This window comes from Suncus etruscus, chromosome 11 (genome assembly GCF_024139225.1).
Source record: "Suncus etruscus isolate mSunEtr1 chromosome 11, mSunEtr1.pri.cur, whole genome shotgun sequence".
NCBI classification, from domain to species: domain Eukaryota; kingdom Metazoa; phylum Chordata; class Mammalia; order Eulipotyphla; family Soricidae; genus Suncus; species Suncus etruscus.
The window spans coordinates 10,812,549-10,824,818 of NC_064858.1; the positions used below are offsets into that span (position 1 = coordinate 10,812,549).

The 12,270-nt window shown below is 36.2% G+C and overlaps 1 protein-coding gene across 2 annotated transcripts in view; it reads left to right on the forward strand.

Moving 5' to 3' along the window:
* Positions 1-10,344, forward strand: part of NAP1L1 (nucleosome assembly protein 1 like 1) — a 32,831-nt gene extending 22,487 nt beyond the window's left edge. For both annotated transcript variants that reach the window (XM_049783740.1, XM_049783741.1), the window contains 11 exons: positions 405-546; positions 791-871; positions 1,106-1,234; positions 3,244-3,315; positions 3,914-4,053; positions 4,547-4,692; positions 4,797-4,816; positions 5,867-5,989; positions 7,865-7,894; positions 8,124-8,450; positions 9,670-10,344. In XM_049783740.1, coding sequence (XP_049639697.1) covers positions 405-546; positions 791-871; positions 1,106-1,234; positions 3,244-3,315; positions 3,914-4,053; positions 4,547-4,692; positions 4,797-4,816; positions 5,867-5,989; positions 7,865-7,894; positions 8,124-8,186 — 946 coding nt within the window. In that variant the 3' untranslated portion in view covers positions 8,187-8,450; positions 9,670-10,344. The remainder of the gene's footprint in view (positions 1-404; positions 547-790; positions 872-1,105; positions 1,235-3,243; positions 3,316-3,913; positions 4,054-4,546; positions 4,693-4,796; positions 4,817-5,866; positions 5,990-7,864; positions 7,895-8,123; positions 8,451-9,669) is intronic.
* The last annotated feature ends 1,926 nt before the right edge of the window (positions 10,345-12,270 follow it).

The window sequence follows — 12,270 nt, forward strand, 5'->3', positions numbered from 1 at the left end:
TTAAAGACTGAAATAGAAAAAGTGGCATAGCATGCTGTCCTTTCCCAAGCTTCATATATGTACATATTTGCTTTAATTTTAAGCATGTTGCTGCTATTATTTTTAAAGAAAGTTATTCCATGACAGTAACTCACTTTATTCATTTTGAAGCCAAGACACAAGTGTTGAGATGCCCACTGTTGGGTTTGAGGTTATGATGCAAGTTAAGGTTGATAGGATTTTTATTTTCTTACCAATACTTAATTAAAATGCTTTATAAGGCCTAGAGGTGCATGCATTTGTATTTAACATAAATTCCTATTGAGTGAAGCTTTTGTTTATTCACTAACGTTTATACTTCCAGTAAAGACATAGGCTAATGTTTCACCGTGATGCTCTGTAACTGATGCTTTGTAACCTTGCAGCTTGCCTCGGGTAGTTAAAAGGCGAGTAAATGCTCTCAAAAACCTTCAAGTTAAATGTGCACAGATAGAAGCCAAATTCTATGAGGAAGTTCATGATCTTGAAAGAAAGTATGCTGTTCTCTATCAGCCTCTATTTGATAAGGTAATGCTTTCTATTGTTTTGTCTGTCTAAAGTTCCAGAAAACAGTAATTTCCTGGAAATAAAATTAATGTACAGGTTATAAGGATCATTAAAATATTTGGAAAAAATTCAACCACAGCAATTGAAATTGTGATGTGTATTAATTTAATTCGAGCCCATAGTGAGGAGTAACTAGCTTTTAGCTTGGGTATTAGTGTTTTTATTTTATTTTAATGGCAAGCTTGCTTTATCTTAATCATTTCAGCGATTTGAGATCATTAACGCAATTTATGAACCTACGGAAGAAGAATGTGAATGGAAACCAGATGAGGAGGATGAAATAGCGGTTAGTGTCTTTATCTAAATGTGGAAAATTATTTGGTTTGGTGTGTTGGGCCACACCTGGCAGTGCTCAGGGATCTTGTACCTAGGATCAAAACCAGGATTCCAGCCCTTTGTGATATCTTACTACCCCATGGTTTGTTGGTTTTTACTTTTGCTAGTGCATGTAAATTAAGGAGATAAGAGATTTTATCCAGAGATATGGTCCAGCTATATAAATTGTGCTGTTTTTATCAAGGAGGAGATGAAAGACAAGGTCACAATTGAAGATGAGAAAAAAGATGAAGAAAAAGAAGACCCTAAGGGAATTCCTGAATTTTGGCTAACTGTTTTTAAGAATGTTGACTTGCTCAGTGATATGGTTCAGGTAAGAGATTACTTGTAAAAACACAGTTTACCTTAAAAAGTAATCATTTGAAGTTGATGTGGATGGTGACTATTTGGTATTGCCTTTTATAGAGATTTTTTTCCCTTTGAAATCATAGAAGGAAATTTGCAGCTTTTTAAAATAAGTTATAATTCATTTAAAAATTATGAGATTGGGAGAAATAAGTTCCAGGAGCTAAGTGCATACTTTGCATGTGCTCTTACCCCAGCACGTCATATGGTCCACTGAATTACAGCCAGTGTCACTAGATGAGCCAGTCCTTCAGTCCTGTCTTGTTTTTGATGCTTAGTGTGGAGTAAGAAGAGGAAGATTTCAATTTTGTTTTGGTTGGTTGCTTGTTTTTAGTTTTTTAGGTGATAGTTGGTGTTCAGGGGTCCAGGATCATTCAGTGACAATGCTGAGGAAATTAGAACTCTTATGTGCAGTATTTGAGTTTCAGTCCTTGGAGCTGTCTTCTCAGTTCCAGGTTTTATTTTTATTTATTTTTTTTGTGGTTTTTGGGTCACACCCGGCAGTGCTCAGGAGTTACTCCTGGCTCCATGCTCAGAAATTGCTCCTGGCAGGCACAGGGGACCATATGGGATGCTGGGATTCGAACCGATGACCTTCTGCATGAAAGGCAAACGCCTTACCTCCATGCTATCTCTCCGGCCCCCCAGGTTTTATTTTTATGAAACAAGATAGCTTTTATGGAACTAAACTCGAGAGGAGGATCTGGAGCAGGTGGGGCATTTGGGCTTGATCTCTCAAATCCCGTATGGTCCCCTCGGACTGCCAAGAGTGAGCCCGAACACAGGGCCAGGCATGGCTCCTGAAAATTGGGCAGGGAGGGCAGTGGAATTGATGAGGGGGAAAGGAGGTATGGAAGGGATGAGGGAGTGGAAGAGAGGGATACAACACAGGCTTCTTGAGGATGGAATAAGATAAGAAATGTAACAGAAAAGCAACATACACGTTCAAGGAAGAACAGTAGCTTCAACAGCAAGCCCCTAGTCCAACGTTTTAACTACAAAGCACTTTCGAGTTGGAGACATAGTTCAGTGGTAGGAATATGTTCTTTGTTGTGGAAGGGTCTGGATTCTATTCCTGGCTGGCGCGAATGCGCGCTCACACACACAGATACCACTGGGCCACAGACCTAGCATCACTGGGTGTGGCCCAACCCCACCCCCAAATAATAATATTGGAGTTGGAGAGATAGTATAGAGGTTTCATCCTTGGCACTACTTAATATCCACTAAGAATAAACCCTGAGCTACAATGAGGGGAGGGGTATGGTTCCCAAACCAAAGAGACTTTGGAGAAAACAAGGCTTTTTCTCCTGAAAGGACTACTTGTCACAGGAAAAATTGCCTCTTGAGAAAAGTCAACACAGATGTCACCTTTTCTATGAAACGTTCTCATTATCAGAAATATATCTTTACGCTATACTACCAAATACAATGTAGTTACTTGTTTATTTTGATTTTTGGATTCATGAGCATTAATTTCTTTGGAAAGAATCAAGCAGGAAAGTAGCAAGAAAAGGCTACAAATGTAATTGGGACGCAACATTTTTTGTTTGTTTGTTTTTGTTTGTTTTTTGGGCCACACCCGGCGGTGCTCAGGGGTTACTCCTGGCTGTCTGCTCAGAAGTAGCTCCTGGCAGGCACGGGGGACCATATGGGACACCGGGATTCGAACCAACCACCTTTGGTCCTGGATCGGCTGCTTGCAAGGCAAATTCTGCTGTGCTATCTCTCCGGGCCCAAGGGACGCAACATTTTTAAAATAATTATGCAGTTCTCTATTGGGTTACCTCTCTTCTACCAATGATAGTGTAAGAACTTAGGTAAACTAGCTATCTTAGCATAAACCACACTTGAGAATCACTCTTAAACTTCATAAACTATGTTATGCAAAACTTAAAAAATAAGCTCAGTATTGCTCAATACTAATCCTATAAATGCCATGTAAGATACTGATCATAATATTTTCTTAAATCAAAGGAACATGATGAACCTATTCTGAAGCATTTGAAAGATATTAAAGTGAAGTTCTCAGATGCTGGCCAGCCTATGGTAAATAACTTCAATTTTGTAATATTGGTAATATTTCCTGTTTTCAGGCAGATGAAAAGCAGTATTTAAGGGTGGAGATAAAGAGAAGTTCAAACTGTTGCTTGATAAATCTTAGTTTTTGTAAGAAATTAATGAAGACGGACAGTTGAGCAGTATTTTCTTTTCTTTGAACACTGTTTAAGATAAAAGACTTTAGAGGGGACAGAGAGAGAGAGAGAGAGTACAGTGATCAAACACTTGCCTGCTCATTCCCAGCCTGGGAGGCTCTTATATAGTCCCCCTGAGTTTTCAGGCACATAACACAAGCCAGGTGTGGCCTAATAAAAAAAAAAAAAGAAAAGAAAAAATTGATGGCTTCTTCCAGTCCATTTTTGGGGAGGAAGGGAAGACCTTTATTTTTATTCAAAGTGTGGCTAAAATGTTTTGCAAATATATAAAATAATTGTGAGCTGAATAAACTCAGTTTTTAATTTGTGCTTTTAGTATAATTTGGGCTTATCTGACCCTTTCTTGGGAAAACGATTGATATGGGTTATGCTTTACCAGAATATTAAAATTTGTGGTACAGGAATTTAATCAGTGTTTTTCTTTCTTTAAGAGTTTTGTCTTAGAATTTCACTTTGACCCCAATGACTATTTCACAAATGAAGTACTGACAAAGACATATCGGATGAGGTCGGAACCAGATGATTCCGATCCCTTTTCTTTCGATGGGCCAGAAATTATGGGCTGTACTGGGTGAGTTTAATGTACTACTTTAATAGAATTTGTCCTGATTTTCTGTTATTTGATAGTCTCTAATCTGTACACTTGTATATTGTACATGTTATTTAGTTTATCTTCACATTTTCTGCAAAGTGTTTTGAGAACATACTTTTCTATAGTTATCCTGACTGATAGACTATGGCAGATAATTCTCCAGTGGGGTACACATTTATAATTGATTGTGCTATTAGTAAATGTGTTTTTGGGAAAATAATTTATTGAGGAATTAAAATAGATAGTATAGAGAGTGAGGCACTTGATTTACACACCCCTGAGCCTACCAGGAGTAATTCCTTAGCATAGTGTCCTGAGCACTTCCTGGTATGCCCGTAGCTAAATGCAACCAAAAAATCTTTGTACTTTTGCAGATGGCAGTTGAACCAGATTTCTCTCTACATAAGATATTTTGTAGGAAAATTTTAGCTCTCCTAAGAATGTGCTGAAGAGTTTTTCCTTTACATTTAAGGTGCCAGATAGATTGGAAAAAAGGAAAGAATGTTACTTTGAAAACGATTAAAAAGAAGCAGAAACACAAGGGACGTGGGACAGTTCGTACCGTGACCAAGACAGTTTCCAATGACTCTTTCTTTAATTTTTTTGCTCCCCCTGAAGGTATGGTATTTACTTTTAAATACCATGTTGTAGTATTGATGCTTGTTCCATTATAAACTACATTTAATTTTTATATTAATTTTAATATCTTCTCAATTTTTCAGTTCCTGAGAGTGGAGATCTGGTAAGTTTCTATTTTCTATGTTCTCAAAAGTGGGAAATGGGTTATTTGCTGCAGGGGTGGGGGGTGGTGTGGTTGTTGTTGTTGTTGTTGTTGTTGGTGGTGGTGGTGGGGTGTGTGTGTGTGTGTTACGTGTTTTAGATGGGAAACTACATTGGAAAAATTATTTTATTCAAAGTGCTTAAAGCATTTCCTCATTCAGTCCTAAAAAAACCTAAAGAGCTCTTTTCTTCAGAAACAGAATTGTATAAGGAATTCAATGCAGTAGTTTTTATTCCCCTCGTCGACTATAGGAAGTCATTTATGATACATACTGAATTCAAGTCACATTCTGGTGAAAGCTAATTCCAATGGAATATAACTTTATATATTGTTAACCAACCCTGGTCAATCTAGGAAGGCAGTGTAGAATGGGTAAATGAATGGGGCTGGATGGTGATGGGATGGATGGGCCTTTCTCCTCCATCCCTGGCCACACATCTGGGCCTCAGACCTGCAACCAATGACCTGTTTCAGTGCTCATGAGGTTAATTTGAATAATGCCAGCTCTGTTTCTGTGCTATGCTGTGTTATTAGATAGAAATCCTACATTTCCTAGTCTTTATCCAGTAGGACTTTATCTGTCCCCTCAGGCATTGTATTGCTTTAATATTATTTTTTATGAAATGTGATATTATGTGTCATATAAAAAACATGTTGGAAAGCATTATTTTAACTTTTATTTAATGCTTTTGGTAATTATTTTACAAGGAAGACCTAGTTGTATCAAGTCATACTTGTAAGCAAAAAAACCCTTAGCAGTAGTTCTGATTTTTGTTTCTGGTTTGTAAGTAAAACCTTACTAACTTTTATTGAAAACTTGTCAAGTTAAGGCAAGCATGTGTGTGGATATTTACACATATGACTGGTAATACACATAAGCTAAATGTTAGAATTATAACACAAAATCAAAATGCTTCTCTGTATTATTTAATACCCCTAGTCTTGCATGTGCTAAATTAAGTGACCACATTATCAAACTCTTTGCATTTATCTTTTGAAAATTGAACATAGGATGATGATGCTGAAGCTATCCTGGCTGCAGACTTTGAAATTGGTCACTTTTTACGTGAGCGTATAATTCCAAGATCAGTGTTATACTTTACTGGAGAAGCTATTGAAGATGATGATGATGATGTAAGTAATATGAATCCTACAGTGAAAGTTACTTGGTGAGGGAGGGAATGAAAGTCAGAATCAAGGAGAGGTTTAATTAAAAACATTTTCTTAAGACTCAGTCATTCAAAAAACTGGGCTAATTATTGATGAGGCTTCTTTTTCCACTTGTAACACTTCTGATCTGAGAAATGCATTGTAGCCTTTAGTTTTAAATTTTTAAGAAAAACTTAAAAATGGTTTGTTTTGTTTTGATTTTTTTGGTCATCATGTATTCAGAAATTGTCTTTTTTTTTTGCTAGTGTGTTTTTCAACTTTTAGATTTAGTTTGATATCATGTGGGTTATAACCATAGTATAGAAGCTATACCAGTAGATGACTGTTTTTCAATAGACCTGTCCTTAGTTATAAGAAAGGTTGAAAGCTACTTGTGAAGGGGGGTGTTCTTTTTGTGACTGAACCCCAACTACAGACATGTTTGTAATCACGGTGTTTAAATAAAGACATAATAAAAATAAAAAATAAGGAAAGCCACTACTGTTTAGATAACATTCTTTTTTTTTTTTTTTTTTTTTTTTTGGGGTTTTGGGTTTTGGGCCACACCCTGCGGTGCTCAGGGGTTACTCCTGGCTGTCTGCTCAGAAATAGCTCCTGGCAGGCACGGGGGACCCTATGGGACACCGGGATTCGAACCAACCACCTTTGGTCTTGGATCGGCTGCTTGCAAGGCAAACGCTGCTGTGCTATCTCTCCGGGCCCTGGATAACATTCTTGAATCCTTTTAAATCCTATTAGGAGTAGTTGGGGACTTGCTTATTAGGATGTTTTAGAGGCCAGAGTGGTAGGATAGCGGGAGGGCATTTGCCTTGCACTTTGATGACCTGGGTTCAATCCCTGGCATCTTGTATGGTCGACCGAATCTGATTCTAGGTGTGGCCCAAAAGCAATCAACAAACCTGAAACCAAAACAAAAGATTTCTGGGGCCAGAGAGGTGGCGCTAGAGGTAAGGTGTCTTGCAAGCGCCTTGCAAGCGCTAGCCAAGGAAAAATCGCTACCATGGTTCCATCCCCCGGCATCCCATATGGTCCCCCCAAGCCAGGGGCAATTTCTGAGCGCTTAGCCAGGAGTAACCCCTGAGCATCAAATGGGTGTGGCCCAAAAAACAACAAAACAAAACAAAAAACCCAAAAGATTTCTTAGATTTAGTGACACTATGTTTAGTCAGTTTATATTTGTTAATATTTGTTTCTGACTAGACAAATTATACTTAGAGTGCTTTTTAAGTGCTTATGATAATAGTTAGAAGACATACAATTTTATACAAATGAATAAAAAATGATTAAGTGAAATTAGTTTGCCCTTCAGATGTTTGGGTTGTCTTTATTGGTGGTATTCTAGTAGGCTTTAGGTCCTCTTTTGTGCCACTGGGCACTATCGTAGTTTAGAAGTACTATGCCCAGTAATAGTCTCAGTCTCATCATAGTTTATCCACAGTTGGACAAGATTTCTCTTTTTTTTTTTTTTTGATCACACCGGGCAGCGCTCAAGGCTTACTCCTGGCTCTACGCTCAGAAATGGCTCCTGGCAGATTCAGGGACCACATGTGGGTTGCCGGGATCCAAACCGCCATCCTTCATGCAAGGCAAATGCCCTACCTCCATGCTATCTCTGTCCCTGGACTAGATTCTTGAACCATTTTTGGTCATTGTAGATAATGGCACTGGACGATTTTTTGCAGTTATGCTACCTTTATCTGTTTTCATAATTGTTAACCTTAGAGGAAAGAATGCTTGTTTTTTATAAACTAGTGGGTGCAATGTTTGATATAATCAATGCTATTCTGAGGTATTTATTATCTTCATTCACACTCCATCTTTTTTTTTTCCGTTTTATAGTATGATGAAGAAGGTGAAGAAGCAGATGAGGTAATGTTTACCAGATGAGCAAATCACTCAGTTTAACAATTGAGAAATAAATGGAGTGACTTACATATCTCTTTGCCGTAATCATTATTCTGTGATAGAGAATTAAAAGTGCTTGTGGAAAAAGTATTTTAGAATTCTACAGCCAAACAATGTATGTATAAGGTTTCAATAAATAAATTGCAAAACTCAGAACATTTTTTTTATTTCAAATAATTCTGTTCTACTGCAGGGTTATCAGCTCTTTGAAGAAGTCAAAAGCTGCAGTAAACTTTTCCAACGTTGGCTGCAGTAGATCTTTTCCATAAAAGCTCTCTGGATGTCTCAAGTTGTGTTGGGAAATTTTTCCTATTAGAAGCTTTCAAATTAAATTGCCTTGTCACCAAACTCTGTAATCATGCAAATCTCTTGATCTGTAGTGTAACTTGTATTAAATTCTCCCTACATTATGAGCCATTTCTTCATACTCTGTACCTACTTCATGGATGCATTTTGAACTTTAATATAGGAAGGGGAAGAGGAAGGAGATGAGGAAAATGATCCAGACTATGACTCAAAGGTGAGTTAACTAAGAGCTACTTTATGTCTAGTCAGCTACTTTTTAATGAAATTCATTTAATTTTAATTTTCTTTTGGCTTTTCAACTGAGACAAACGTTTTTGTTTTTGACTTGGTGTTTTTCAGGCTAAGTAAACCTAACCCTTATGGTTCTACTGTAATCACATTATCTTGGGCATTTAAAAAAAAAGTTAGGGGCCAGAGAGATAGCACAGCTGTAGGGCGTTTGCCTCACAAGCAGCCTTCCAGCTTGATAGTGGTTCAATCCCAGAATCCCATATGGTCCCCTGTGTTTGTTAGATGCGATTTCTGAGTGCAGAGTCAGGAGTAACCCCTGAGTGCCGCCTGGTGTGACCCAAAAAACAAACAAACAAACAAAAAAAAGTTAATAGGAAAAACTTTTAAACTATATAAAAATGCTTAAAATTATTTGTTATTGGTTGTATTCTCAGGTGTGTTTTTCCTTTTAGGAAAGTTCATAAATGGTCAGGTTTTTAATTATTTGAACACAGAAGTATACTTTAGAATAGGGAGACATTGCTGTCTTCGGAATTTTTCAGCTACCTCTATTCATCTCTAAGAATCTCACCTAGTTTATTGTTTCTGCAGATTAGTCATCTCAGTTAATAATTTATTGGCCACAAAATTATTAAGCCTGCTAGGATTAATTTGAAACTTATTGGTTTCTTTTGAATGCATATATATTCATTTGCTAATGACTATACAAAATAGCCAAAGATACATAATCTGCTACACAGGTAAGAGGGTAATTAGAATTTATTTTTGTTTTTGGGCTGTGTACTCAAGGATTACTCTTGGCAAGTCTTGGGGGAGGGGGACCATGTGGGAAGCCAGGGATCGAACCCAGTTCAACTACATGCAAAACAAGCACGCTATCTGCTGTGCTTATTGCTTAGGTAGTTAGAATTTAAACTATTAACAGATATGAATTACTCTTAACAGTTAAATATTAATGAAATTAGTATTTTGAACCACTGATTTTGAATAAAAATAATGGATAATAATGAGCACATTACTTACTAAGATGCCCAAGATGGTCTTCAACTTTGTTTACTTGCTGCTATTTGGGTGAACTGCCATTGCTATATACTGTTTCTTTAACTTAGAAAAAATGTGAGCGAACACTGAACTAAAGTGACTCAGTAGTTAATCATTGCAGGTAGAAAAAGGTCGATTGATTTGTTGTTTTCTTTTGACAGAAGGATCAAAACCCAGCAGAATGCAAGCAGCAATGAAGTGCGTGTGTGGCCTTGAGGAGAACCTGCACTGGAATAGCCTAAATACAACCGTTATTTACTTATAGCCTTATGTTTTTGTATTTTCTTAGTAGACTCGGTCATTTTTTTTAAGGAGAGGAACTGCTATTTTAAAGACCAGTTTGTTCTACTTAGCATTTTAACCTTGATTCCTCTGCTAATACATTGAAGGCACATTCTCATGCATGTTCATTCATTGCTACCTAGTTTGGTTCTTCCAGAGTATTTTCAACCTATAACTGTTATGTAACAGTTAATAAAATGAGGACTGTCTCTCAGGCTTCAAATTTATAGCATTTTTTAATTTGCCAATTTTTTCCCCCAGAAGAACCAAAATATTTACTCAGTGGGAGTTGTTGAATGAATTTTTGAGTTTGCTTGCATTAGCTGTGCCTTTCATTAATTTGTTATAGAAATGTAGGACTTACTAAGACTTCATCATGGGGGGAGGTAGGGGAACCTTTGCCGGACAGCTTTATGGTTAAGAATTTCCAGTAAGATCCCTTTCAGTGACTTAGATGATTAATGGATTTTTGTGTTGTAGATAACTGTAAAGAATCTAACTCAGTATAGTTTTGGTTAACACAAGGAGATGAATAAAACCTAGTATTTTCAGAAGTTAGTCTCACTCATTATTTTAATTCTACTTTTGAGTTTTAACCTCCTTAAATAAGCATCTCTTCTTTGTGGTAGGGTCTACCTTCTGCTTCCTGGAAAGGATGAATTTACATCATTTGACAAGGCGCTTTCAATTTTTTATTCTTTGCTTGTTTCCCAGATTAAAATAAAAATGGCATATAATTTTAGTTCTCAGAAGATAATGTGTTAATTTTGTACTAATTCAGGTAGAAGTGAGGCCTAGCTCAAACTCATTTTTCTTCCCAATTTATCATATTGTTGAAGAAAGGGAGCCAACTTTGGGAGAGGTACTACATATAACAAGAAAGTAAAAAGAAAGACAAAAACCTCATTTTATTTTCTCTGTTTAGAACTAGAGAGAAGGCTCCAAGCCTTTGATTAATTCCAATTCTTTATGAGTATGTCATTTACCCGTGCTTCCGTTTTCTATGTATTAAAATGGGTAGTACTGTTTACTTAACTACCTCACAGATAGGTTAAGGCATTATTAGCTAAATTTTATAAAATGATCCTCAATCTTAAGAAAAGAAAAATGTCCCTCAATCTTATTAAAAGCTTAAAAATTTGGACCTGTTTGTGTCACAGGATCTTCAGCATATATATCAGAGCTTATCAAACTTTAAAACAAGTGTTTTACAGTAAATACTGCTATTCTGGATCAACACTTCTAGTTATTTTCTTGTGTGTGGCTCTTTTTATAAACAGGAAAGAATGGGTGAGTAATTGAAGGTTCATCAGTTATTTTTAGATATTGTAACTATGACCAGATTGATTGTAGCAAATACTACAAAGATCATGGAGCGACCATAAAAATGGCAACTTTTAGAAGTAAGAAAAAAAAATGCCATTAAATTTTAGACCATAGAGCCACATTTAAAATACCTCAGGCTAATTACTGTTAATTTTTTGGTGATTATCTTTAATATGAACTAACTGGATTATAATTGGAAAGTTCAAAGTTCCTGTTCTTAATAAAAATTACATTGAGGTCCGTTTTAGACATAAGAGCTTTCTTTTGGGGACATTTAGTTTCAAGAGTATGAATGCATTTTGCTGTTTGGTACTATCCATTATTCTGAGATTTAAACTACTGGAAATCCTTAACCAAATAAAATAGATTGTAGGGGAAAAGATGAAAACACCTTGTGTTTTTATTTTCAAAATGATTTTGGTTGTTTTTGATCAGATATTTATGTGGGTTTTGTTTTTGTTTTGAGTGCTTGTTGCTCATCGGAACATACCTTTTCCTGAACTTTACACTGACTAAAGATAGAATCCCATTTTTGTGAACTTAAATAGCAAAAACCACTATTTCCTCCCCCTCATTCCTTTAGGAAATAATGTCACCAAAGTAAAGGGTAGATAGCATTTCTTTTGTTACATCAGTGGGTTTGTGGTTTGCAGAGGATTTGCTTTCTTAATAAAGATGTTTCAAGGGTTGTCAGTGTTAATGCCATTTCTCCAGTTCATAAATGGTTTTATTCCACTCGAGACATCTGCAATATTGTAATTTGAAATCCTTAATAAAATTTGCATTTAATTTTATAAAATGTATTGGTGACATTCTGGGTGTTTTTTAAAAATAGGAATATACATTTTTTTGATTACAGTAGAGATAAAGCATAGGGAGCACCATGCATAGTGGGCCATTTATAGCCTATAAATCAGTAAAGAGAAATCTGTAAAGCATCCTGCTCTTAAGTAATTGCTATTGGCAAATGAGAACAGAATTCCACAGTTCCTACAGATTTTACACTTGGGTAATCTACAGACTTCTTTTTTCTACATTCTTAGTTACATTTCTGTAGTTTTGTTTCAGCCTGGGCACTGGCTTAAATTCTCTAATATTTTTTCCTCTAGAAATAGTAAAATTCCATATAAATAAAACTTGGAAATAACATTTAT